Source organism: Harmonia axyridis, chromosome 1, assembly GCF_914767665.1.
Source record: "Harmonia axyridis chromosome 1, icHarAxyr1.1, whole genome shotgun sequence".
In the NCBI taxonomy this organism is placed as follows: Eukaryota; Metazoa; Arthropoda; class Insecta; order Coleoptera; family Coccinellidae; genus Harmonia; species Harmonia axyridis.
The window spans coordinates 2,044,133-2,069,730 of NC_059501.1; the positions used below are offsets into that span (position 1 = coordinate 2,044,133).

General features: G+C 39.1%; 1 protein-coding gene across 2 annotated transcripts in view; it reads right to left on the minus strand.

The window, feature by feature from the left end:
* LOC123671595 (protein timeless homolog) overlaps nucleotides 1-25,598 on the minus strand; it is a 232,774-nt gene that overhangs the window by 13,929 nt on the left and 193,247 nt on the right. For both annotated transcript variants that reach the window (XM_045605549.1, XM_045605550.1), the window contains 7 exons: nucleotides 18,634-18,684; nucleotides 18,314-18,386; nucleotides 18,045-18,246; nucleotides 17,836-17,981; nucleotides 16,986-17,077; nucleotides 15,539-15,739; nucleotides 15,332-15,475 (listed from right to left, as the gene is read on the minus strand). In XM_045605549.1, the coding sequence (XP_045461505.1) occupies nucleotides 15,332-15,475; nucleotides 15,539-15,739; nucleotides 16,986-17,077; nucleotides 17,836-17,981; nucleotides 18,045-18,246; nucleotides 18,314-18,386; nucleotides 18,634-18,684 (909 nt within the window). The remainder of the gene's footprint in view (nucleotides 1-15,331; nucleotides 15,476-15,538; nucleotides 15,740-16,985; nucleotides 17,078-17,835; nucleotides 17,982-18,044; nucleotides 18,247-18,313; nucleotides 18,387-18,633; nucleotides 18,685-25,598) is intronic.

Below are 25,598 nucleotides of genomic sequence, written 5' to 3' on the forward strand. Positions count from 1 at the left end.
CCGGAGGCGGCGGAACGCAGCCGACGAAACAGCACGAAGCCGTACGGCGGGGCATTGTCAAAAACAGGGCGTTCTGATTAATTCAATGACAAGGCCAAGATTGCCTTCTGCCGAATCATTTATCTCCCGTCCCGGACCAAAGGGGGCGCCCCGACCGCAATTTCACTTTTGTCGACGACGGGCCGGAAGGAGGAGAGTAGGGGGGAACCCCCGGGGACCGAGCGGCTGATGCATCATTGCGGGAAATATTTAATTCTGGTAAATGCGGGCGCAAGACACTAATTTAATGTACTGTTCGGCGGTGGAGGGGAGCCAGAGATGCCCCCGGGGCGAATCTGGAATTGCGTAGGGCCGCGAAGGGACCCCTGAAGGGTTACCCGCAGTTTTGCGTACGCTCATTAGCGTCGTGATTGGGGAAGTAATGGCTGGGTTTTGTCTTGTCTTCCTTACGTTCTTCTCATAAGTGACACTTATGTTGATGTAGATGATGTTGATGAAGGGTTGTGTGGTGGGAATAGAATCTCTATTTTCCATAAATATTCATGACTAGGTGTTGGTGGGGAAATTTATGAGGTTTTCTAAATAACGGTTTTTTTTCGAGATATATAACTTTAAGTTGGCATTACTGTTCAAGATGATGACCGATTTAACAGCTGTCAAGTGATTTATTCTCAGTTTTGTTTGGCATTGATCGAATAATCCATCGTTGTTTTATTGCAATTTAAAGTTCTAGAGCTCGAAAAAAAACACCCTTTGCTTCCATATCAATTACACGATTTACCAAACTTCTGAGGCTAATTGGAGCATTTGAAATGAGGGTATTTCGCAGAATACTCAACAGTCGAAAGCGTCTAATGTGAGGCTGCTAGACGGTGTTAATGCAGCTAGAGAGCTATTGATAAGTACTAAAGGGCCTACTTCAGATGAGAGTTGAGGGGTGATCAGTATCAATTGCTTCAGTTGTTCATAAAGGGCAAAATAGAGACAAAATGAGGACCAGAAAGGATACAACATTCCTGAATGAACAATATAAGAGTATGTCCAAACGTTTGTTCACACCATCCAACGGATGGAAGACTTTGTCACTTTGAGTGACGTGTATCACTGGAATCTCATTCTTGCTCTCAAAAAGAATACCATCAAAGAGTACACATAAGGTTCTAAAATGATGGAGACTGACGTATTCGGGTCTGGTAACAATACTCACTATCTTAAGATCTAGGTCCAAGTGCGTTTTAGACAGAAATTCTTGCAATCGAGAGATGGGCGGAAATGGACCTAGTACGAAACCTTGTCAGAAATGTGATATAGAGAACCATTCTGACAGTCAGGCTGCAATTAGCTCACATTTCATCGATTCTGAGAAGGTATTGGAGTGGCGAAGAAAACTCAACGAGATGGGCAAGAATAACCCTTGAGTTCTGTTGAGTCTGGGTTTTTGGTCACTCCAGAATTGAAGGAAATGAAGAGGCCAACATACTTGCCAGAAAAGGAGCACAAATTCCTTTCATTGACCCAGAACCTTTCTGTGGTATAGGTTAATGTACCTACAAGAAAGAGTTTCAGGAGAAGGAAGAAAGCGAAAGAGAAATACTCTGGCGGAATCTTCCTGGGTTGGATCATTCCAACAATTTTGATACTGAGGGACCTAGGAAGTATCTGGATTTTAGCAAGAAAATTCTGCAGTTCCTCACTGGATTCTTATAGAAAATCGCCTTCTCTAGAAGTACCTCATGCGAATGAGTCTAGCAAAAAACGACAAGTGCAGATTCTGTGGAGAGGAAGAAGAAACTCCGGATCACCTGGTGATGAAATGCCTCACCATCGCTAGCAAACGCTAAAGATGTTTTAGACAAGATACTTGTGGTAGCAAAGAAGCAACATCCTTGAAGCCATCCCAGATACTGGAGTTCATTAGAACTTTGGAACAAGAAGGCAAGCTGTAGACTATGACGACTAATGGCGACTGATAACAGCTCTGATGGAGATCTTTAAATCTACAACTACATCAATAGAACCTTGATGCGTAATAGACGCATCAAAACACATGACAGCAGGATAATGCTTCTCTCGCATTGTTTCTGGTCTAATCATCATAATATAGCGTTTGGAGCAATATCGTCAGCTCAAGCATTGCGCTATTTTCATTAGAACAAAGCTACCACTCTCCAAGCTCCGCACTGCATCTGAAATCTCGTAAAGTTATCTAGCAAAGTGTAAAACGATCCTTCGCCGTCTCCGAGAGAAAGAGTGAGACGCTGAATTTTTAATCCTTCATCCACTATTCAGCCAGATACACAAAAGGAGGCTGTTACGCGCCCACGGACGGAGCCCACGCGGGACAGGAGGCAACGCACTCTCCGCAAATTCACTTCAGCGCAGATCTGAAATATTAACGGGTCACGATAAATAATGTAAAGGAAAATAGATTGTCCCGAGCCTACCGCCGCTGCAGCTCTGAATGCGAATTGGATCGTTCCATTTTTCAACTTTTTTTTCTTGTCGGAGGAGAGAGGTAACAAAGGCCACCTCGACCGCAAGACCCGGGGCGGGTTGCATGTTTTATGAAACGCGGTGGCAATTTTTTTTTCTCTCCCTTTCTCGTCGAGAAGTGGCGGTCAGCGACCTGGGTCCGGTGTGGGTACGGAAAAAAATGCGGGGAGGGGGGGACCGACGTTTAGACCACAATTTTTGCGAGCTTTGTTTCAAACGGAATCTTAATTCATTTAAATTATTTCGTACACGATTCTACCCAGTCTGGTTGAAAACACGGATAAACACGTTGATGAGAAATATTTAAGCCATCTACTAAACTCAAAGAAAAAAAATAGGGAAATCACTGACATGAAGTGAGAGCTGCTTCATTCATCCATTAACCATCCACAACGAAAGTGAGGAGAGAACAAGACACGACGTATATGCGAGCCATCCGTCACCAGGTGATCAGGAGTTTGTACCTCTTCCCCACAGAATCTGCACTCGTCGTTTTCTGCTAGACTCATTTTCAGAATGTGCTTCCTGAGGCGACAATGCTCTGTAAGGAATCCAGTGAGGAGGTGTAGCATATTCCTGCTAAGATTCAGATACTTCTTAGATCTCGTAGCATTAAAGTTTAGAAGAAATTTTTTGGAATGGTCCAAGTCAGGAAGATTCCGCTAGACCGTTTCTATTTCAGATTACTCTTTCTTGCATTAACCTATACCAGATGAAGGTTCTGGGTCAATAAAAGGAGTTTGTTTTTCTTTTTTGGCCAGTGTGCTTGCCTCTTCATTCCCTTTTATTCCCGAGTAACCGGGAACTAAAAATCCTTGTTATTCATGCTTCCAATACCATCTTAGAATCGATGATCGGATTGTGAGCTCAATGCTTTGATTGCAATCTGACTGTCAGAATATATCACTATATTTATTACATTTCTCATAGTTTCTTAATAAGATTATTGCCACACATCTTTCTAATGCAAGAATCTCTGCCTGAAAGTCACTTGCACAGCATTGGTCCGTCTTTGTTTTAGAACCATCTATGTACCATTCGATGGTATACTTTTTAGAGCTGGAATTGTGAACTACCCTTTACAATTTTTTTTTCTACTTAGTAGAAGTTTCTCTAGATGCCAGTTATCTTTATCATCTAGTCACTGGACAAGCCCGCCGATAGTAGTTAATTGGTTAGAGAGGTTCAGGCTCTCTGATATGCTGAAGATCAGCATAGCCTTTACGATTGAAGCTTATCTCTGTAGACCTGTTGGGTGACTCCGGTAATTTCTGGAATTTTTATTAAAATTAATAAAATCATTAGACATTTCAACCCAGCGCCATCTAACTCAAACCAACAAACCCGTATTTGCAAACCCAGTGTCACCGAACCCAACGCCCTGCACTAATCGAATCTGACGTTAGAATACCGGAAATCCACGTGCGCGGAAGTTCAGGCGGTCAAACTAACGGGTCCACCTCCTAACTCTGAACTTAATTAACAGAGTCCCGGAGTTTGTTTTCCGGACGGTTTTCTCTGTCCCTCTCTCTCTGTCGTACGGGTCGACATTCAAACTCAAACAGGCGGGACAATTCCCTGTTAAAGCTGCAATTCAACTAGAAAATAACAATCCGAGTAACATCTTTCTAATGGATCTTCGCGTACGCTGAATGGGACAAAGAGGAATGGTGTGTTATGTCCCTCGAACGCTGGGGGTGGAATTGGGTTCTGCATTGTTGAAGTTCTTCTGGAGGGATTCTTTCTGAGGTTTCTGTGCTTTCGATGGTGTGTATTTTAGGAAGATTTTTGATATTAATTGAATAATTATGAACAAGATTAGATTTCCCCAGAATCTTATTCAACTTACGACATGTTTCGTTAACACTGTAGCTTCTTCGGGTAACACTTCACTCAATAAGTCACGGGCCTGAACAGTAAAAACCTATTTTTTCGTCGACTTTAATCCTAGAACTGGAAGACGAGCAGTGACTGACGAGGTGGTGAGAAAAGAGCTTTAGATTGGGGTTCAAAGAAACCCCTTACCAGTAATCAGAAACCAATGATGAACATGACTTAAATCATAAACTGAAATTATATTGAATAAAACTTTTGACAACTTGACGTGAACACCGAAAATGACCTCCTTTCACAGGCATCTGCTTTTCCACTGAAAATTGATGATCTCGTTTTCCTACAACCTGCATTTTCACCCTAGCACAACCGTTATGCATGTCAAAAAATCTGGAATCATTTCTAAAGGTGATGGTATTCCATTCGAGGTCCCAGTTAAACCTTCCAAGGTTGAGAAAGCGAAATGGTGTAGAGGCTTTCACTTACAGAAGCAACCTTTATGCTGATGATGCTGATCAGAGTCAACAGGATTGCTATGCGCTACATCCAGGAGGTGTACTTCAGCTCATTTTGGAGACTATCAAGTCGGTTGGTTGCCTCGTCTCCCTAGACCTTTCGATCTTTCACTCAATGAACAAGCCTGACCCTACCTTTTCATTAAAACTCAAGGAGATTGTTGATACTGTTAAGGAACTAAAGCCATCCTTAGGAGCCTTGGCTTTTACTTCGTGAGTATCCAGAACTGACTTTCCCATGTGAGTGGTTCTTATATCAGCTCCGGGCATTTGTACATTTGTAGTATTCGGCTGTTTCTACCTCCTACCTTTCTACATAACCATGCGGTACAAAAAGGAATTGGAACCAACAGTGTCCTGTCAGTCCCACCATTACCCGAAGCTCAGCTCGTGGTAGCTTCAGGAGCTTTCTGGTATAGATCGGTGAAAGCGCCACAAATTCCTTTGCCTGAGCAAGACCTGGAGTATTCTTCCAGAGTGTTTTCCTATCTTCCCTCTCCCATTGTTGCACCGCTACCTTGTATTGGTATTTTCCAAGCCCACAGATCAGCTCAGGACCAAGAGGTGTTAACCTTGATGCTCGTTTTGGATGTTCATCGGCTCTTTGATTTCCTTCAATACCACAATGCCCCCGTACCCATAGTGGAGAGAGTGCCTCTGGTCACTTCGTGTCACTCCCATGTTATCAGAGAACCCTGGCTTTATGATTCCAGGGATCTCAGCGTGACCTGGCTGTCTGTAGTGATATAAATACAACTGACCTATCCTACGCTGACTCTCTGAGGTACAAGCAAGCAGCTTGGGATGAGATGCATCCCATAATAAGTTTCGATGTTACTTTCTCTAGAATGTAATCATCAATTTGAAGGTGTGCCCGTTCCGTATTAAAACTGCTCAACGAATCTCGGTTTAATATTCGATTGCAGATCGATATCCAACACATATCTTTACATGATTCGAATATTCATTCTTGCAAGGTCTCATGAGAGATACTAGTGTTTAGTATCGGTTTTGCCTTATGATCTTATAATTGTCTACCCTTTTTTAGATTCTGTTACAAAATACAGACTTCAAAAGATAGAAAGTTCATGCTGTAGGTTTGTATTTGGACTACGAAAATATGATAGGGTCTCTGATAAAATCATCACCTTCTGTGGTCAAGGCTCGATAGCTGATTCAAGAGTCAGGCGTATCTCTGAGTTCATAAGACATTTTGGGTGCCTAACGCATTATTGATTTTTCAATTATTTTCCAAAGGTAGGATTCTCCTGAAATTTTGACCAATCACTAACCTAACCCTAAGAGACATGTATACAAAAAATTCTTGTAATCAACTCACTACCACAGGGTATTCTTTTTTCTTTGTCACTCAGTACAAAACAGTCTTCCTTCAACTGCCTCTCTGGAAGAACCTCTCCAGGCGTCCAGGATGCTGGGCCGTATCTCAGCAAACAACATCCTACCTGTCGATTACGTCGAGTTAGCGGAACAATTCCAATTAAAACGGCCCGATGGCATCGGAACTGCCGTACTCGATTACCTTGTCCTAATGGCCTGGAATATTGGACAATTCGGGGCGACGAACTCAAGATCTGCATTGTCGAACTCTTGCGGCCAGTTTGGCACTCGCTTCGGGTTCCGATCGATCGGAGCAGGCGGGAGAGAGGGGACTGAATTGTCGTGATAACTTTGGGAGAACGAGGTTTCGGCTGGGTAAAGGAGCGATCGGGATGCTGCGGAAGATTCGGTTCGATTTGGCCGGTCACAATGTTCTTCCGCTTCATATTCGTAGACAGGTTGCAGTCGAGACATTTTGGGATAAATTTCATCTCTACCTGAACTCATTTTCAAACGTATCTTATCTCCCAGATACTAACGGGTGTTTTTTTTTCGAGGTATATAACTTTAAGTTGGCATTACTGTTCGAGATGGCGACCGATTTAACAGCTGTCAAGTGATTCATTCTCAGTTTGGTTTGGCAATTTATCATGAATAGACTCACGCCTGAACGACGCTTGCAAATAGTGCAAAATGAGATTGCCGTTGTTCTCGATTTTCATAAGCGAATTTTGTTTAGCGATGAAGCGCACTTCTGGTTGAATGGCTACGTCAACAAACAAAACTACCGCATTTGGAGTGAAGCTAATCCTCAAGTGTATGTCGAAACACCGTTACATCCAGAACAACTGACTGTTTGGTGCGCTTTATGGGCTGGTGGAATCATTGGTCCGTACTTCTTCAAAAACGATGATGGCCAGAACGTTACAGTCAATGGTGATCGGTATAGAGCCATGATTACCAACTTTTTCATTCCTGAATTGAACAAACATGATGTCCAGGAGCTGTGGTTCCAACAAGACGGCGCAATATGTCACACAGCTCGTGCCACAATCGATTTATTGAAAGACACGTTTGGTGACCGCCTAATTCCACGTTTTGGACCTGTAAATTGGCCTCCAAGATCTTGTGATTTAACACCGCTAGACTACTTTCTGTGGGGCTATGTAAAGTCATTGGTCTATGAGAATAAGCCACAAACCCTTGACCATTTGGAAGACAACATTCGCCGTGTTATTGCCGATATACGGCCACAAGTGTTGGAAAAAGTCATCGAAAATTGGATGTCCAGATTGGACTACATCCGAGCCAGCCGTGGCGGTCATATGCCAGAAATCATATTTAAAATGTAATGCCACAAGATTATGTTGGGGATAAATAAAATTAATGTCAATCGAATAATCCATCGTTGTTTTATTGCAATTTGAAGTTTTTAGCGCTAAAAAAAAACACCCTTTAGAATTGCCAATATTTGTAATCTTTTCAACAAAAGTCTTTTTAGACTTCTCGGAGTTAAACTTGATTTTTCTTTGAATTTCAAGGTCCACTTGGAGAATTTACGTTTGAAATTGAAGTTGAGGAATAATACCCTTCCAAAATCAGCTGGTTCTTCTTGGGGGTGATGATGCCAGCACTCTTCCTATGGCAGCTTTGGCCTGCTGAATTCAGTTGTTCTGTTTGGTTCAATAGTGCTCATATTCATAAAATTGATGCACAGATTAACGTTTCTGTGATAATTATCAGTGGAACTATTATATCTACACCTTTACATTGGTTACCAGTGCTATCACATTTACTTCTACATATTCGTAGACAGGTTGCAGTCAAGAAATCATGGGATGAATTTCATTTCTGCCCGAACTAAGTTCCAATTGTATCTTACCTCCCAGATACTAGAACTGCCAGATTAAAGTCGCGTAAACCTTTATGGATTAATACTTTCTTTCAATCTAATGAAATCTAATTTGGCGTTCGGAATGGAGTTCTTGTAATGTCTTCAACAAAAGTCTTATCGTCGATCCTTCAGAGAAAGTTCTAGGTTTCAATCTTCCTAGGAAAATTTGGTGTATTTTAAATCGACTTAGGACTGGTCATGGTCGTTGCAATAGTATGCTCTTCAAATGGCATTCTATTGAAAGCCCACTATGTGATTGTGGTGTAGAAGAAACCTTTAACCACTTGCTGAATAGTTAAGTTAGTTAGTTTTGGATTAAGATGAATCCCTCAAATATATGCCAGCTTATTCTGTAAACAAATTCACAAACCAATAACTAAAAAGACACAGGGGAGCAGAGTTTTTGCTGAGGTTTTCATCTGTGATCTTGTATCATGCGTTGAAACGTTCTACTATGCTAATCATGTATGCCAGTTTGTTTCCGCCTTTACACCGCCACTTTCTTTTACTTCTTTATTAGACCTTAACGTTTGTTGAGAAGGTTGCCTCAGTGGAATGCAGCTACCTTGGATTCTGAAGATCTTTCCATCGTTTTAGTAGTCTTCCTAATGGTCTTCGGTTTGCTGGTTAGCGATGTATGAAACTCCGTTGTGGTCCATTCTTTCTACGTGGTCTCTCGCCAATATCTTCTCCTCCCCTTCTCACTATATCTTAGACTTTACAAACAGATCTCATATTGCTATTTCTCATTCTCTTAATGTTTTTTCTGCGATGGTGCTCAGAGTTTCCATGTCTGTTTTCATCCCAAATTCGGATGTAATACTCCTAATGTTTTCATCAACTGATCGCAGTATTAACACAGTTTTGATAAGTTCTGAATATTGAACTAATCATTGGTTGAAATTCAATTGGGCGCAAGAATAAAGAGGCTCTCCAGAGATCACGTCAGTGATTTACAAATTCCAATATTTATAGTCCTCATTCCAATGGTTTCCCTTAAACATCTGATTTATCTGGCACTTCTTCCAGCCAGCTTCAACACCATAAAAAAAACCGATTCGTGAAACCCCAACCCCCACTTCTTTCCCACTCACCAATGCCACCCAAGAAACCGAAAACAAGCTAATAAATCAAAACCGCGTCATACATCTCCGATCCCAGTGTATACCCGGCCTTATCCCTGCCCAGTGACTCCATAATTTCTGTTATTCCCCTTCTCTACACCCCCGTCTCCCCCTCCCATCGGTCATCAATTACCCGAACTGCCCTTATTAAATCATCAAGTTATCCTCGGAACTGAGGAATGCACCGAAACGATCCGACGCCGGATAGCGAAAAAAAAAATACGTAAAAACACGTCGGGACGGCCCATTAAACGCGGATGTAGCCGGTAATAAAATTCTTAAAGTGGAAATATAAATTATTCGGGAGAAAAGGGCCGATGTAAGAAGTGACGTCCGCAGGGAGTTTGGAATGCGGTTGGAGCAACAAGGATTCTTCTGGAGACTATTGTTCGTCTGTTGGTTATGCTTGTTTGTTGGGGGAGTTGAAGATGTTTCCCTCGTTATATTTCACCGAAAATATTGCACTTCATATATATGATTAATAATAATAGTGTCTTCATTGTAAGAATAGTATATTATTCAACGAGCGGTAATGTAGGTCATAACTCACGCAGATGAAGTTTGCAGCACGAGCCGCAGGCGAGTGCTGTAATTCATCAAGTGAGTTATGACCATTACCGCAAGTTGAATACTATACTTTATCTACGACTATATAAATAAATACTAAGAAAAAAATACCGACTTAGAATATAGACAGAAGGAACGGGAAATAAACATAAGTGCTCGATCCCGACTACAAGAGAGATGGAAACTTAGTGTCATTAATCACAATCGAACTAGCTTCGGCTAGCTCGAGTCCAGTACAGAGTACAGACATAGAACTATATTGAAAACCCTTAATAGTTGCCTATAAAAATGCATTAAAATATACCAAAAAACATTCCCTGTAAACGACGACTTAATGACCTTACTGCTACAAACTCCTTTATATTTTTTTCGGGTAAGTAATTCTGTATGGTAACATTAGCTGTTTGTTTAATGGATTCGGTCCTTACTTGGCGGAAATTCATTATAAATAAAATAAAACGAAGTAATTTCCACTAGTGGAAATTACTTCGTTTTATTTTATTTAGCTGTTTGTCTTTTGGAAATGTATACCTATATAATATTTCATCTTCACTATCTGAATTAATCGTTTTCAGCAAAACATTCACAATAATTAGATATCAACTTAATTTGAAAACGTCAAAATTATTAAAGTGACATTGCCTCGGACATTCCTCCCCTCAATAACAATAATGGAATGTTCCCTTTCGGCCAATCGAATAGAAGCAGAGAAGTATAGAAGCACAGATCCATATTTTCGATGTATTATAGTGAGTTATAGCAGTGAGTTATTATAACTCACGATGTTTGTTAATAGATACTATTAATTGCTCAAAAGCAGTTAAATAATGAATATATAATTCAATAGGAGTAGATAAAAAAAATAATACAATATAAAATAGGGGCGAAGTCTAGCTTAAGCTACTTCGAAATAACCCCAAAATAAAAGGAAAACAACCAATCCAGGAAAATACTAACAAAAAATAGAAATAAGAAGATTAGAAGAAGACACAATAAACTTGAAATGACAATGATAACAACAGTGAACTCAACTCAACTAAAAATCAACTTTTTCCTCAAATAAGGAGGATTACAGAAACTCAAAATTCTTTTTGCCGTTATCGTCATCTAAAGCCGAATAATATTCTCGACCCTGAGCCACGCAAGTTTATTTAATCCAACACTTATTCCCCTATCATATTTTCTCAAGCCAAACATGAATTGCCTGCACGAGTTGTGTACCTTCTGCAAAGGATATCTCGCAAAAGAATCAAGACAAGAATAAAAAATTGGCAATCCATAGTTTACTTTGGACAATACCTCACAGTGACTCACAGAGATACTTTCGCGAGGAGAAGTCCAAAAAATGTCCTTGTCGATACAAATGACGAAGTGCAATTCCTTATTTCAATTTCCTCAAAAAAAATACTCAATTTAGCTTGAATGCGAGAAATATATGACTAAATTGTAACATGACGATTAAAATGACTTCATATCAACATTTATATTAGCGTCACAAATAATAACCGACAATTCAGTAATAAATTATAATAAGGTTTCGATTATGGCTGCCAGAAATTTTTGAGTTCTAACAATCATGACACAAAAAGAAGTGGCGCGAATGAATTTCGAAGATTAAGGGCGTTGTGTTATTGAAGGAAACGAAAAAGCCGATGAACTTGCAAAAAGGACATCCACGCGCTAAGCTTCGGGCAATGGTGGGTCTGCTGACAGGACACTATCGGTGCAAATACCTTTTGTACTGCATGGGTAAGTTAGCAGATAAGATCTGCATACTTGTGCATACAATTTTCTCATTCATAGGGTTCTCAGAAAGATACAATAGAGAACATCTTTCCTCTACCATAATTAGTGTGCAGGCACCATGATACCATTACGCAGGCACACAACTTAGAGAATAAGAAAAGGAAGAAGAAATTCACGGTGTACAATATGATTTTATGTTTGTTACCAAGGTATAAAGGGAGTAAGTTAGGAGGTGATGACCAGTTGAGTTAGTAGTGCTCAAGGATGTTTCCAAGTGCTGTACCACAATAAAGTTCTCGTCTGTCGTCCATCGGTGTTTAATAAATAATCCTCACGAAAACGCGATATCCCAAAAATAATTTAATTCTTTAACTGTCCTATGTTTAGGGCATTTCCACTCCTATTTTCATAACGTTTTCAGGTACTTTCATCTGGAATAGTTGTCAAAAGTAGTGTCAAAAGTTCTCGATAACTCTGCTCTTGTTCTCGAGAACATCCAAGAACACCTGCGAATCGAATAATCTCCAGAACTACCATCAGTTTCTTCCCATCACCCAGCTAAAACTCTCCCGAAAGAGTCTCCGCACCGAACGCATCATAGTCCGATACAATTCCGGCAGTAGAGGCGCAGCGGAGCGTGCGACTTGAGGCATCGTACCCCGGGGTCCGATCCTAGGCCGATTCAAGATCGAAAAACTCACCGAACTCGCGGATTCAATTAACCCCCTTTGTATTGATCGGGCGGCAATTTATTCCGCTCCGCCGACCGCCTCCAGATGAATGGAGGCGGCGGTAAAAAGCGGCAGCTGACTGAGTCGAACGCCACCCCCCTCCAGTAGCGCGAGAGGCTTTTGTTTGCGGTACGTCATCGCGCTCCGACGTAATTGATATTCGGATCTTGTCAAACATCGACGATTCCCGAAATGAACGTGGTGTGTGTGTGCCTTTGTTGTCTGTCGATAGAGGGCGCGCGGATTAATATGTCGCGCTTGGTTCGGTCCGTTTTCGGACTAGCAGCCGTTTCATCAGTGGCGTCCTTGAAAATATAAACTTCTGCCAGGGGCATAATACAGATTTGAAATTTGCAGGAATCTTTCAAAATGTTTTTAGTTTTTTTTAGGTTGTTCTACAATCTGAACCATAACTATACACCTTGGAGCCAAAGTTGAGCAATCGTCGCGAATAATTAAGCGCAAGTCTAGAACAACAATAATGAAATCCTTTATCTCGTTTCATTACTATATTGGATACTGTTCTTGATTCTTGAAGTGAATACTGAGAAATTTTCTTAAATCACGAGTGTGAGAGTTAACGATCCTCTGTTATGCCGATGATGCAGTACTCTTCGCAGAAAATGAGGACGACCTTCAGAAAATCCTCCAACTCTTCTTCAATATCGAGAAGCAATTAAATATGAACATAGCCACTGAAAAAACTAAATGAATGACAACAGCAAAAGAACCTCTCCGATTTAAACTGAAAGTTAATCAGAAAATAATAAAACAGGTAATGTCATTCAAATACTTGGGGGTCGAATTACCCAGTTTTGGCTGTATTGAAGATGAATTATATCAACAATTCATGCGGGCAAATGAAATTGCAGGCTGCCTTAACGACACTATATGGAGGAATAAACATGTGAACATAAAAACGAAGGCAAGAATTTATAAGAGTATGTAAGGAGACTGTTGATTAATATGTTATCAAGTTACATTATATGTCAAAGTGACAAAAATAATTCAAACTGAATCATATGATAGAAAGGAATGATGACATCAGAAAGCTGTGTGAAGTGAAGAAAATCGGAGAGTGGATAGACAACAGAAAGGAAGAATGGAACGCACATATAGAAAGAATGGGACAAGACAGAATAGCGAGGAAGGCAAGAGATAAATCACCTCAAGGATAGAGAAATATCGGTCGACCCAGAAAGACATGGAGCGATAATTTACGCACCGAATACATCATTGATGAAGAACAGGCTCCAAGCCTATGTGGAAGAGGGAAGAAGAAGACGAGTGTGGGATAAATGGAAATAAGCTGTTTGACCATGGTTTCAATCGATTGTGACAAGGAGCATTGCATCTGAGGAAGTTTTATCTTAAATTCTGTTGATGGTTTCACCAAGATAGTTAATGAACAAAATACTATGGACACCCCAAAATACGGATGCTATAACACTGTCAGATGATGTTTGAGATTTTGGTCGGTTGGACGTCTTTCACCTACTGCTTTCCACTCAGTTAAGTGAGTGTAGTGATGAATCCATGTTTCATCCACTGTCACATATCGAAACAAAAATTCCTATTTGTTTCCATTAAACAGCTCCAAATAGCGTTCTGAATTGTCAATGCGTTGCTGCTTTGGAAGTTAACACTTATTGATTGTTGGAAGTTAACACTTATTGATTGTTGGAAGTTAACACTTATTGATTGTTGATTCAGGTTGACATGTTGAGTCCATTGAGTACATTACCATACTCTATGGTAATGTTCAAATGTGTTAATTGTGCAAACATCTAAACATAAATTTCGTATAAATTGAATCGAACTTGTCGGTTGAGGTCGTCAATTAGTCTGTCAATTAGTGTAATGAGTAGATACTGTTCATGTTTGTTTTGAATCCTGACACTCATAGGCCTCTGTGAGACCTCTCAGAAACTAAGAGCTTGTTCTAGTCAGGCCAGGAACATCGGTTTTGTTTACTGCAGACTTTCTTACTGTGTCTCATCGCCACATGAGTCACATCACTATATTTTTTTTACTCATCAGCGAATGGTTTGATGGTTCCTCGTAACCAAAAAATTTCTTTCCCAATCCGAGGATCGAACGTCTTACCTTCGACTCAATAACAAACTGTCCTATCCACTGTCTAACCACCCGTATAGTAAATTTATGAATGACTATCACCAAACCCATCAATTTACAATCCAACAACGAATTCAACTCAATCGAATTCGTGCACATCAAACTCTAACCGGGCATCGACGGCAAAACTTTATAGCGTAGTCTGCAGAGTCCGAAACGTCCAGTGGACGATCGTATCTGTAGGAAATTCCTCGACCACAACACACGGACCGCATGTTTCGAATTCGTGTACGAAGTTACTGGGAGTGCTCTCGGACTAAGTCTTGCAGAAAGTTACGCGGTTCTCTCTCCAATTGATGGAGATGCATTGATGGACCCGTCCGAACGTTTTCGGGGGTTGTGGGTGCGGTGCGCCCCTGAATAATGGATATTCGTTAGGGAAATTAGGTCGGAACAACGCTTTGATTGGAATTCTGTGAGAATCGGAGTTATACCGAGTGTCGGGCCTGGCGAACAGATGGCACTGTTTTCACGTTTACTGTATAGTGACTTCATCAAACATAGTGGCGACAATTCATTCAAATTGCAGATTCAGCAAATGTCTAGAATTATACAGCTTAAAAAGTATTGGCACTTCAGGCCAAGCTGGTTCTAAACTCATACGAGTTGATATCAAAGATCCCTTTGAACTATGTCAGATTTGCCAATGTTATGTAGGATCTTATTGGGAATTGTTTAAAACAGTGGATAATGGTTACAATTAGTCTCAGTTAAGAATTTGACTTCATTATATTTAACGTATTCGTAAAGGATCAAAAAAAGGGACTCGATTCCAAATTGTTCCCCAGAACAAAAAATGATAATCTCGAATATTACGTACCCACACGAATATACAAACTGTTGAAATGACTGTTAAAGTAGAAATAAGAAATTTTTTATCCGCACAGCAACGTAGCCTTCATTTATAAATCCCCCAGTTGATGCACCAAGCTACAAATTGAAACGCAAACTCACCAGATCTGGGTCTTGAAGCTCCCTTAGTCCTCTTCTTTCTAACTTCCTTCCTATCCTGTATCAAACCAAGAACCAGCAACTTCTCGATGATCCTATTCTTCGACCTCGATACATTAAGTCTGTCCATGATGCAACCCAGAGGATCTACAATAGGAAAGCGGGTAAGATATTGACATTCAAAGGATATCCGGCCGAGGAAGAACTTACCCATAGCATCCTTGAATTGCTCGTACAACTCCGTCAGTTGGTCCTCCTCTTCAGGGCTCCAATGTTTCGGTACCTTAGCGGATTTCCTTGCGTTGCCTTTCTTGTAATCGGTGAGGAGGTAGAGCTCCTTCATTTTCTTCAGGAGGGCTCGTCTGCTACGCGTGTTGTCTATCAAGTTTTCCAGCACCCAATCGACAACGTCTGAAAACATGGGTGAGATAACAGAAAAAAAATTGTACAGACGTAAAATTAGAGAACAAACGGTAATAGTGACTAGTCGACCGACGCAGTTACTTTGGAAAACTTTTATTCTTGGTGAGAAAAGAGTATACCGCTAGCTTTGAGAAATTTGAATGAATGAATGAATTTGAAGAAATAATGAATGATATGTCATTCTTAACAGTTACAACATTTTGTGTCTATCTTCATACCAAAATGAGTTTACCCCTCAACAATGAAGGGTGTTAACCTTTATATCGTCCCTTCGGATCCATTAAGCCAAAAATGCTCTAAAATATACAGGGTGTCATCAGATAAGTGCGAAAGTTTTAAGGTGGTGAATCTTTGTCAAAATTTAGAAGGGGTAAACAAAAGCACTTAAATCTTTCCTTGAAGAATTCCACACTTCCAAAAAAGAAATAATTTTTCAAAATTTTCTTCGTCAAGTTTAAAATTTGAAGAATGGCATTTTAGGGGCTTGTGTCACCAATGAAAAGGCTACCTATGAATATTTTTTAAATTTTGTTGTTTTCCACAATGCCTCTTTCACTATTTTCGATGTTATTTTATTATTGATGGATATTTTGAAGCGAAATTTTAGGGTCAGATAATTCTCGATGCGATCTTCAAAATTAGTTATCGCCACACCCCTCATCCCTATTCAAAATCAAGGGGTTGTGATCACCCCCGTAAGGGGATTGAAGTTACGGGGATACGAAAAGCGAAAAAGTTTTTCCTCCTCGAGTTAGAAATTGACGTGTCTGAGCTATTTTCCACATTTTCATTTTAAAGTCGGAAATTCGAGGTGGTAAGTTTTCGTTGGACCACCCTGTATATTATGTAGGACATTCTTCAGAGAAAATCATTCAGAATTCCGCAAAAAAAAAAATCGTAAAAATTTCTGTCCGTCCATCACCATAATTCCATTTATCGATATCCCCGGAAAAAGGCACCCCTCTGGCTCCACTCGAATCCACCGCCCCTCGAAACGTCACGCAAAATTCGTGACAAATTATCCCCCGGCATATTTTCGGGACCTCAATTACGTCATCTGACACCTGTCAGCTACCGCGCGAGCGGCAAAAACGCGGGCGGCCGACAAACAAGACAATCCACTCGACCCTTTTCAAGATACCCGAACGTGGATCGGGTTACCGGTTATTATAATCCATCAAAAAGGGGGCCCCGACTGGTCACTTCGACCGGCCTTCATTACGATTACACTCACCGTCCTCTAATTGCTTTTCCTTGTGCTCCATGAACAGGCGACGAACCTCGTCCTCGTCTTCCTCCGTCCAGACGCGTACGTTCGAGTTGGCCCTGCGAAAAACACGAAAGATTTGAGGTTAGGAAGGTATAAAAATAGTTACAATAAGTTACGGGCCAAATTTCTTTCCCTGGAGCATTATTTTGATAAGATTAAAAAGTAGAACACTTCCTTTCCGCTTATATCTGTGGCGACAAAAAGCAACTGGACATAATGTCTGTGTCTAGCCGAAATTTTCGTCACAATACTTAATATATCATATATAAATGATACTGCATTAGTGTAACAATGGTCTTTCGTGGTACTTTTGCATACAACTTCTTTTCTCTACCCTAATTAGTGTGCATATACCATGATACCACTGCGTGGATACAACTTAGAGAATAAGAAAAGGAAGAAGAAATTCACGGTGTACAATATAAAACTGAAAAAAGGAGGGACGTGTATTGTTATCGACGAAAATTTTTCTATATTGAAAAACTAAGATGACTGTAACAAGAAGCAATCAAAACAAAGTAGAAAAAAAGATTTTTTTTGGAAAAAGCACTTTTTGTGCATTGACTGAAATTGTTCAACACCATCTTCACTCATGAAACTCACCTTATTTTTTCATAAATGAAACAGTTTCAACTTACGAATCATAAAAACATTAGAGGGAAATATTTTCGATATTATTTCAGTTCGATACACTTCCTTAAATGAAATAGAAATGGCAGGTCCTTGCAAGCAATGTTGCCAACTTGCGAGGTCTAAGAAAACTTTACATCAGAGAGGAGACAAGCTATAAAAACTAATTTAAACAAAGACTCACTTCTCTTGGTAGCTTCCATAGCCATACTCTACATCGTAAGCGTCCTTAGAAGACTTCCAGAAGAGAGCTTCCATGAAGATTTTCTTATTGGTTTCCGCCGCTTTGAAGAACTGGCGTAGAATGTACGTCACGAATTTTACAAGTTCCTAAAGAAAAAAAAATGCATAAATAGTGCGTGAAACAATCTGAAGGAGCCTCTGATGTCTAACCTTATATTCTGGCATTCCTTTGAGGTCCATTATCCTCTTAAACGTCATGAAGAGCGAGACTTGGTACATCATAGCATACATCTTGCAATCGAATGCGATTCTGTGCATCAACTTGACGATGCAATGGTTGGTGTTCACTGAATTCTCTTCGAACATGGACAGAGCCAAGGCTGTTGCTCTGACTATCTTGGGATGGCTCAGCCTGTAAAGAAAGAAAAAAGAGATGGATAAAACTCCAGACTTATAACTGGTCTGAAAATTGTACTCACCGTTTGCAGAAATCTTCAAATTTGATGTCATTTTCGGAAAAGTTGATTCCACCATCTTCATCTTCTTCTTCCTCTAGAATATGTCGATGTAGTGAGTATAAGCATTAAGAAATCAATAAAAACAAATACAAAGGGTGAATTATTCATAAACCTGAATTCGAAAGTGTTTTTAACCAAACCTAAGAAAATTGCTGAGAAATTGGATATTTTTAAATACCTTTTAGTTTGCTTGCAAATACAATTGTATACAATATTATCATGCAAGTGTATAAGTAATCCTTTAAAGCACGTTTAATCAGATCAAAATTTCTAGAACATACCTTCATCGTTCTCATCGTAAACTGGTTGAGGTTGGACTAGCTCATCGTTTTCTGGAAAAAAAGGAAAATTATGTTAGACGACTGAGACATAAAAAACATTTCAGCTGTAATAAAGTCATGATTGATCAATAGGCGAGAATTAAGAGTTAGTCATCATCGGATGTTGTTAAGAGGAATCCATTATCCTCTCTAATAACCCTCAGATCCAAAAAAGCCACTGCACTATCTTATAATAGACTTTTTAATGTGTCTCTCTTTAATTTTATTCATTTAATAAAGTATTATAAGGTGTACAACTTTGCTTCCGCCGTTTTGCAAGATAAGTGGTAGTTGAAATGAATAGATCGTAGATACAATAGAAAAAATGAAATGAATAGATCGTCATACAATAAGCTTAGGTATTTGTAAACATAACGCCATCGAAATATAAGTCGATTTGTGTCTGCATCATAAAGTTAGTCCTGATTAAACATGTCAGCTTACGAGCCAAATTCTCGTCATTTGCGGAAGGTTACAATTTTCTGCTTCAATATGAAGAAATCTGCGGCTGATGCTCATCGAATGCTCTCAAATACCTATGGTGAGACCGCTATTAGTCGAAGAACGTGCCGGGAGTGGTTTCAACACTTCAAGAATGGTGTTTTTGATGTCGAAGATCAGAATGGTGATGGAAGAGAGAATGTTTTCGAAGATGCAGAATTGAAGGCATTACTTGATCAAGACCCTTGTTTAACGCAAGAAGAATTAGCAGGATCATTGGGAGTGACGCAACAAGCCATTTCAGAACGCCTGAAAGTCCTGGGAATGATTCAGAAACAAGAAAATTGGGTGTCGTACGAGTTGAAGCCGAGAGATGTTGAACGGTGTTTGTTTTCTTGTGAACAGCTGCTTGCAAGGCAAGGACGTTAGGGATTTTTGCATCGCATAATTGTGACTGGAGACGAAAAATGGGTACATTACGATAATCCAAAGTACAGAAAATCATGGGGATATCCCGGCCATGCTTCGACATCGACAGCCAAACCGAATATTCAGGGTTCCAAGGTCATGCTCAATATTTGTTGGGACCTGCTCGGAGTGGTGTATTATGAGTTTTCAGAACCGACTGAAACAATTACAGGCGATCGTTATCGAACGCAATTAATGCGTTCGAGCCGCGCATTAAAAAAAAACGACCGCAATACAACGAGAGACATGATTAAGTGATTTTAAAGCATGACAATGCTCGACCTAATGTTGTGAAACTGGTCAAGAAATACTTGGAAACGTTTGGAACCTTTTATTTATATTGTACATATTTATTACTTCAACTAAAACTAATTGTTTTCCATGTAACATTGACAGAGTCTTAATATATAAACGAAACATTGGCTTAGTCCAAATTGATTTTAATGGTCCTAACCCTTTAATTTGAACTTCAAGATGTTTATTCAAGGTTTGAAAGCACCGAATCCACAAACTATAATAACCTGCAATCTTTTATGTTGAAAACTTTGTTGTCGAAGCTTCAGACGCAAATTTAAAAATAAAGATCTTTCAAATAGTCTTCTAATAACAGAGTTCAAAGAATAATCCTCGTAGATATTGGGAGATAACCATTAAAAACCGAGTCTTTCAAGCACCAAACACAAAACTTCAGGCAACACCGTATCTCCTTCCCTAAACAACCTCTTCGTATCCTTCCCATCGAGTGGGTATCCATTTCAACCCTCGAAAAGTGGTAAATCTCACCTCGAATCTCGATAGTTCCACTCCCCCGAAGATATCTTCTCCCCTATCTCCCTCCCAACCATTAACAACCCCGTCTTAATGACTATCAAGATATTTTCTTTCCATTGAAAACCGACCCCATTCGGGCCCAAAGCTACCCCTAGTCGTAAAAAACGGCCTCCTTGATTTTTACCGACTGTTAGCCGTCCCCCGAGGTGGGGGTGGAGTTGAAGGGGGCGGGTATAAATTCATATTAATTCGGGATTCATTTTTTTTCGGGGAACATTTTGTTCCCGCGTTTGCATTAGCCGGATTCTTGTCCTTGCCGAATGAAACAGGCTGTGATGGGATAATAATGAGTTATTGCTACGTGGTGGTTTTTATCGTCCCTTTTTCCGGGTTCTGGGGAGGAGAGGACTTTTGTTCTTTTTTCCCGAAGTTGGCCGTGATTAATTGTGGGCGAAACTCGTCTCTGCTTAATTTCGGACTGGCTAATCCGGGGAGACGTGCCGGAATAAATGAAACGGGGATGGGAAAAGAAGGTAAAAAGGGTGGAATGTGGGTAAGTTCAGGTGGCACGAGGTGGTACATAGAGTTATTGGTGCACTGACACATTCTTTCTTAGTGAGAGTGGGAAGTTTGTTCAACATAAATCAGATCAGATTGAATTGTTTCTTTCCTGTTCAATTGATTATAAAGGCTGTCACGTAAAGACCACTTCAAACGGAAGGATAATGTAGATCAAAGGATAACCCACCTGCTATGACGAAATTCCCATTATAAAAGTCTAACCGTTTTCGAGAAATTTTGTTTCTTTTGAAAATAATGAATTATTGCCCCTTTCAATAGTTTTGTCTTTAAGGTTGGTACAATTTTACACCTTTTTGGTTAATTTTTTCAGTTAAATATTGCTGGAGAATGATTTTAACATTTACATCAAAAACATTCTCCGAACATTTTAAAGGGGGGCTGTGAGAAATATTTTTATTGAAAATTTTGGTAGTGGATTCTTTCGTTCATGAAGTTTAGCTCATCGTATTGGAACCAAAATGTACTGAGCTACTGCTGCACATTACACCAATAAATTGTCTATTTCATAGTGATTTCAAAAAGGAATCACACAAGTCATTTGTTATTCAAAGAAAAAACATATGGCTGTTTTTATCCAAATGGGTACGTTTCTGAAAAATCAAGTTTGTCAATTCTGCTAAGAAATCTTCGATGTTGCATTACCTAGTGAACAATGGCAATTGTTCACCTCAACGAAATTCAATTTTTCCGGCAAATGTTGCGAAAACATCATGCAGATCCAGATTTTTTTAATAAGATCATTTGGACCGACGAGTCTTCTTGTACTCAACATTCCTTTAGATATAGTTGACAGATTTTGTGAACTTGTTGTAATTAAAATCCACTACGTAGATTTCTCAATGTTTCGCATGTAACTCTTAGACTTCCTACCTTCACTTTTACCAAAACGTAATCCAACAAAATCCAAGCGGCAATAAGAATTTTTTTGCCTCCATTATTTCCAAACGTTCTCGAAGCCAAAACGCCAGTAATCTGAGTCCCGCTCCACATCAACTTCTTCCCCTTTTTTCAGGTCGTATTGACCGCGATTGAAAGTCTCTTCTTGCTCCGGCATAAAAACGAATTACCAGCCCAAGATGAGGAACCCCATATCACGACGTACGGACGGATAGAATTCGATTTTCAGCTCCGACGACGGTGCCCTGCTTTGATATTTAAATGCTAAATCGCATTCGCGACTGCATGAACCCTCGATACGTGTGGCACGTGTGTGCTCGGCGAAATTATATATCGAAAATTTCAGAAGAATATTTATGTTTGGCCTCCGTCCAGACGCGTACGTTCGAGTTGGTCCTGCGAATCCTGCGAAAAATATGAAGGATTCGAGATTAGAAATATTAGTTACAATAAGTTATCATTGAAAAGCCATTTTTTTTTAAATTTCGACTTTATTCGCCAAAATAGTCGCCTTCAAGAGTGATACTTGCACTCCGATGCTTCCATAATTTTTCAATACCTTTTCTGTAGAAAGGTTCGTCTTTGCTTTCGAAATAGACTTCAACCTCGGTAATCACTTCTTCATTAGAGCCGAATTTCTTTCCCTTGAGCATTATTTTGATCAAAAAGTAAAACATTTTATTTTCACTTATATCATATGAGAGGAAATGAAGTGTTTTTTGATCATATCAAGAGGAATTGCTGTCAAGTAGAGACCGAAACATTCAAGCATTATTTTGAAGTCTGCAAAAAGTCAGTATTATGGTCAATAGGGATTCACGGTTTGGCTTGATTTTCAAGCTCAAGTCAAGTTGTAATTTTTAAATCTCAAGTCAAGTCAAGTATTTATTGATCAAGTACTTGAATCATATCAAGCTACTTGTTTTTAAGCAGTTTTATTAAGTAGTGTCACATTATTAAAAAAATGATGAAATAAGAAGGAACTTTGCAAAAAATAATTTTATTTATTAAACTTATTGCATGAAAAAACAGAAAATATCAACTTTTTTTGAAATAGAATCATAAATTAAATCACTATAAATCATAACAGAATGAAAAATAAAGTTTCCTAATATTGAGAAATCTCCGAGTTTTGTTTGATTCATAATTTTCCATCCAGGATCTAAGACACATGAGGCATCTTATAGATTTGTGGCCTAACCTATTGCGGGTTTTTGTTACTGTAAGAGCAGCTCTATAAAATTGTCTTTCAACAGGAGCTGAAGATGCTGGTGTTGATAAAAAATCCTTGGCCATTTTGGCCAATTTTGGAAAGATATTTCTGAAGCTACCAAAATATACCAATAGATTCCATAGAAATGTGAGAAAACTACTTATGAAGTCTCACTGGCGAATGCTACAGTCTTTCGGCGCTCGAGGGATCCCCGCGCACGAGATTGCAGAAATATATGCCGTGCATATCAAGCTCAAGTAATATCAAGAAGCTTGATATCAAGTCAAGCAATAAATATCTTGAATCGAGTCAAGCTCAAGTATGTAATTTTTCAAGAGCTTGATTTTCAAGTGAAGTAGTTGGTTAAAATGTCAAAATACTTGGCTTGATGAATCCCTAATGGCCAAGCAGATGACTTTGATTATCATCGATTTGATGGGGATTTTTTACTTTATAATTTTTTATAATTTCTTCTTTCATTTATGCATTCAATCGAACCAATGACGTTAATAATATTCACTTAACCTTTGTCAAGACTTCAATTAACAATATGCTATGCATGTCCGAAAAAAACGGATGCCATAACTATGCCAGCTGATGTTTAAGATTTTGATCGTTTCATCAACTGCTTTTTATCCAAAATGTAGAATCCCATATCACGGCTGTACGAAGGGATAGAATTCGATTTTCAGCTCCGACGACGGTGCCTTGCTTTGATATTTAAATGCCAAATCGCATTCGCGACTGCATGAACTCTCTATACGTGTGGCACGTGTGTGCTCGGCGAAATTATATATCGAAAATTTACGAGAATATTAATGTTTGGCGCGGTATTGCGCGCTCCGCTGATAATTGACTGAATTACGCGAGAAGGTATTAATATAGTATGTAACTGGTTTTTAATCCGGGGCTGTGCGTAATTGGTTTGTGTGGGCGATGAAATTTGAAATTATACGCAACATTCGACATGGTTATTATTACATGTATCGGGTGTGCCAAAGTCATTATCCAGTGATGGGATCTCAGAATCCTTTTGAGCTAGAAAAAAATGGATGACACATTTTCGGGCTAGATCATAGAGTGATAAATATAAATAGAGGAAGTATACGCAATTTTTACATCACCCCAACATGGTTAGATTACGTTGTCGGATTGTGATATATTTTCAAACACTCGATTTTACTATATCATTATTAATGTATATTATTTTGAATGACATATATTTATTTAAATGAATCTCAATTAAATATGCAAATTTGAAATCTAAGCTAAGTAATCAGTAAAGTGGAAGGCTGCGATAATTCAAAATGCCCTTTTTTGAGTTATCTTGTTGGCAACAATATGACATACGTTTTTTACTATAAATTGGAATTGGATCATTTGGATGCAACTCCATTTATTCCCTCCTTGTAGCTTTCTTACTGTTCCCCACATAAAGCGAAAATATTTCAAATTTTTCCTCTTCTGTGTAGTACATATTCGATGATTAGTTTTATTCAATGACAAACGTATGTTATATCATATATCGTTGCCAACGAGATAACTCAAAAAGGGTATTCTGAATTATCGCAGCCTTCCAATTGAAAACAGATTACTTTGCTTGCCAGATGGTTCTTAAAATTTGAAACTCTGTGGTACTCAGAATAAGAAAGATAGGCCAAACATGTTATATATTCTAAATCAGGGGAAAAAGAGCTAGTCAAATATAGAAAAATTTGCAGGGTGTACCATTTGAAAAAATGAAGTTGCTATCAATATGTTGCCCACTCTGTATATATTTCGTTTTGCGAAATCATTTCAAAAAACACTAGTCGATTTCGTGAAACTTTTGTAGGAAACATTTTTTTGTACCTCTTTTATTAACAAAGTTGAAGGGGGGGTCAAATTATAGTGAAAAACCCGGTACATACCATGATAATCTTCAGATAATTAAAATATTCGGTGGCCACCAAGATCTCCGGATTTAATACGGTTAGATTTTTCCAAACTAATAGTCCACCAGCTGCCAAATTTATACACGTAACCTTTAAAGGTTAGGGCTAAAATCATCAGCAACATTTCTTGTCAACGCTGGTCGAGATTTTCAGATTTGTAAGAGCTGGGTGGACTAGAGTAGAGTAAGGTTGCTAGAGGATATTTAGAAGGAGATTACACATTGAAAAAATCAATCAAGAACCTAGTAATAAATGTAGTATACAACCTTAATAAAAAATACGTTGCATTTATGCGTAGGTAACTAGGATATTATGAATTAGTAACTAATGCATTTTTAGAATCTAACAGTATTGTCCATTTGCTTCAATATTATGTTCCTCATAATTATAAATGAAGCAGAAACATAAAAGGATCATATAATAATTCATGATACAATAAAATGCATAATTGAATATCCGATCGAAAAATAATTGAATTTTCGAAATTCCCAGTTTAATGTAGAAAACAAATGAACCTTTCTGCACAATCCACAACGCTTTTTAATACCAAACTAAACCGCCCAACCCGTAACAGATCGACCCATTTCTGTTCCGTTTTCATTAAATCCGTTCCCCGTAGA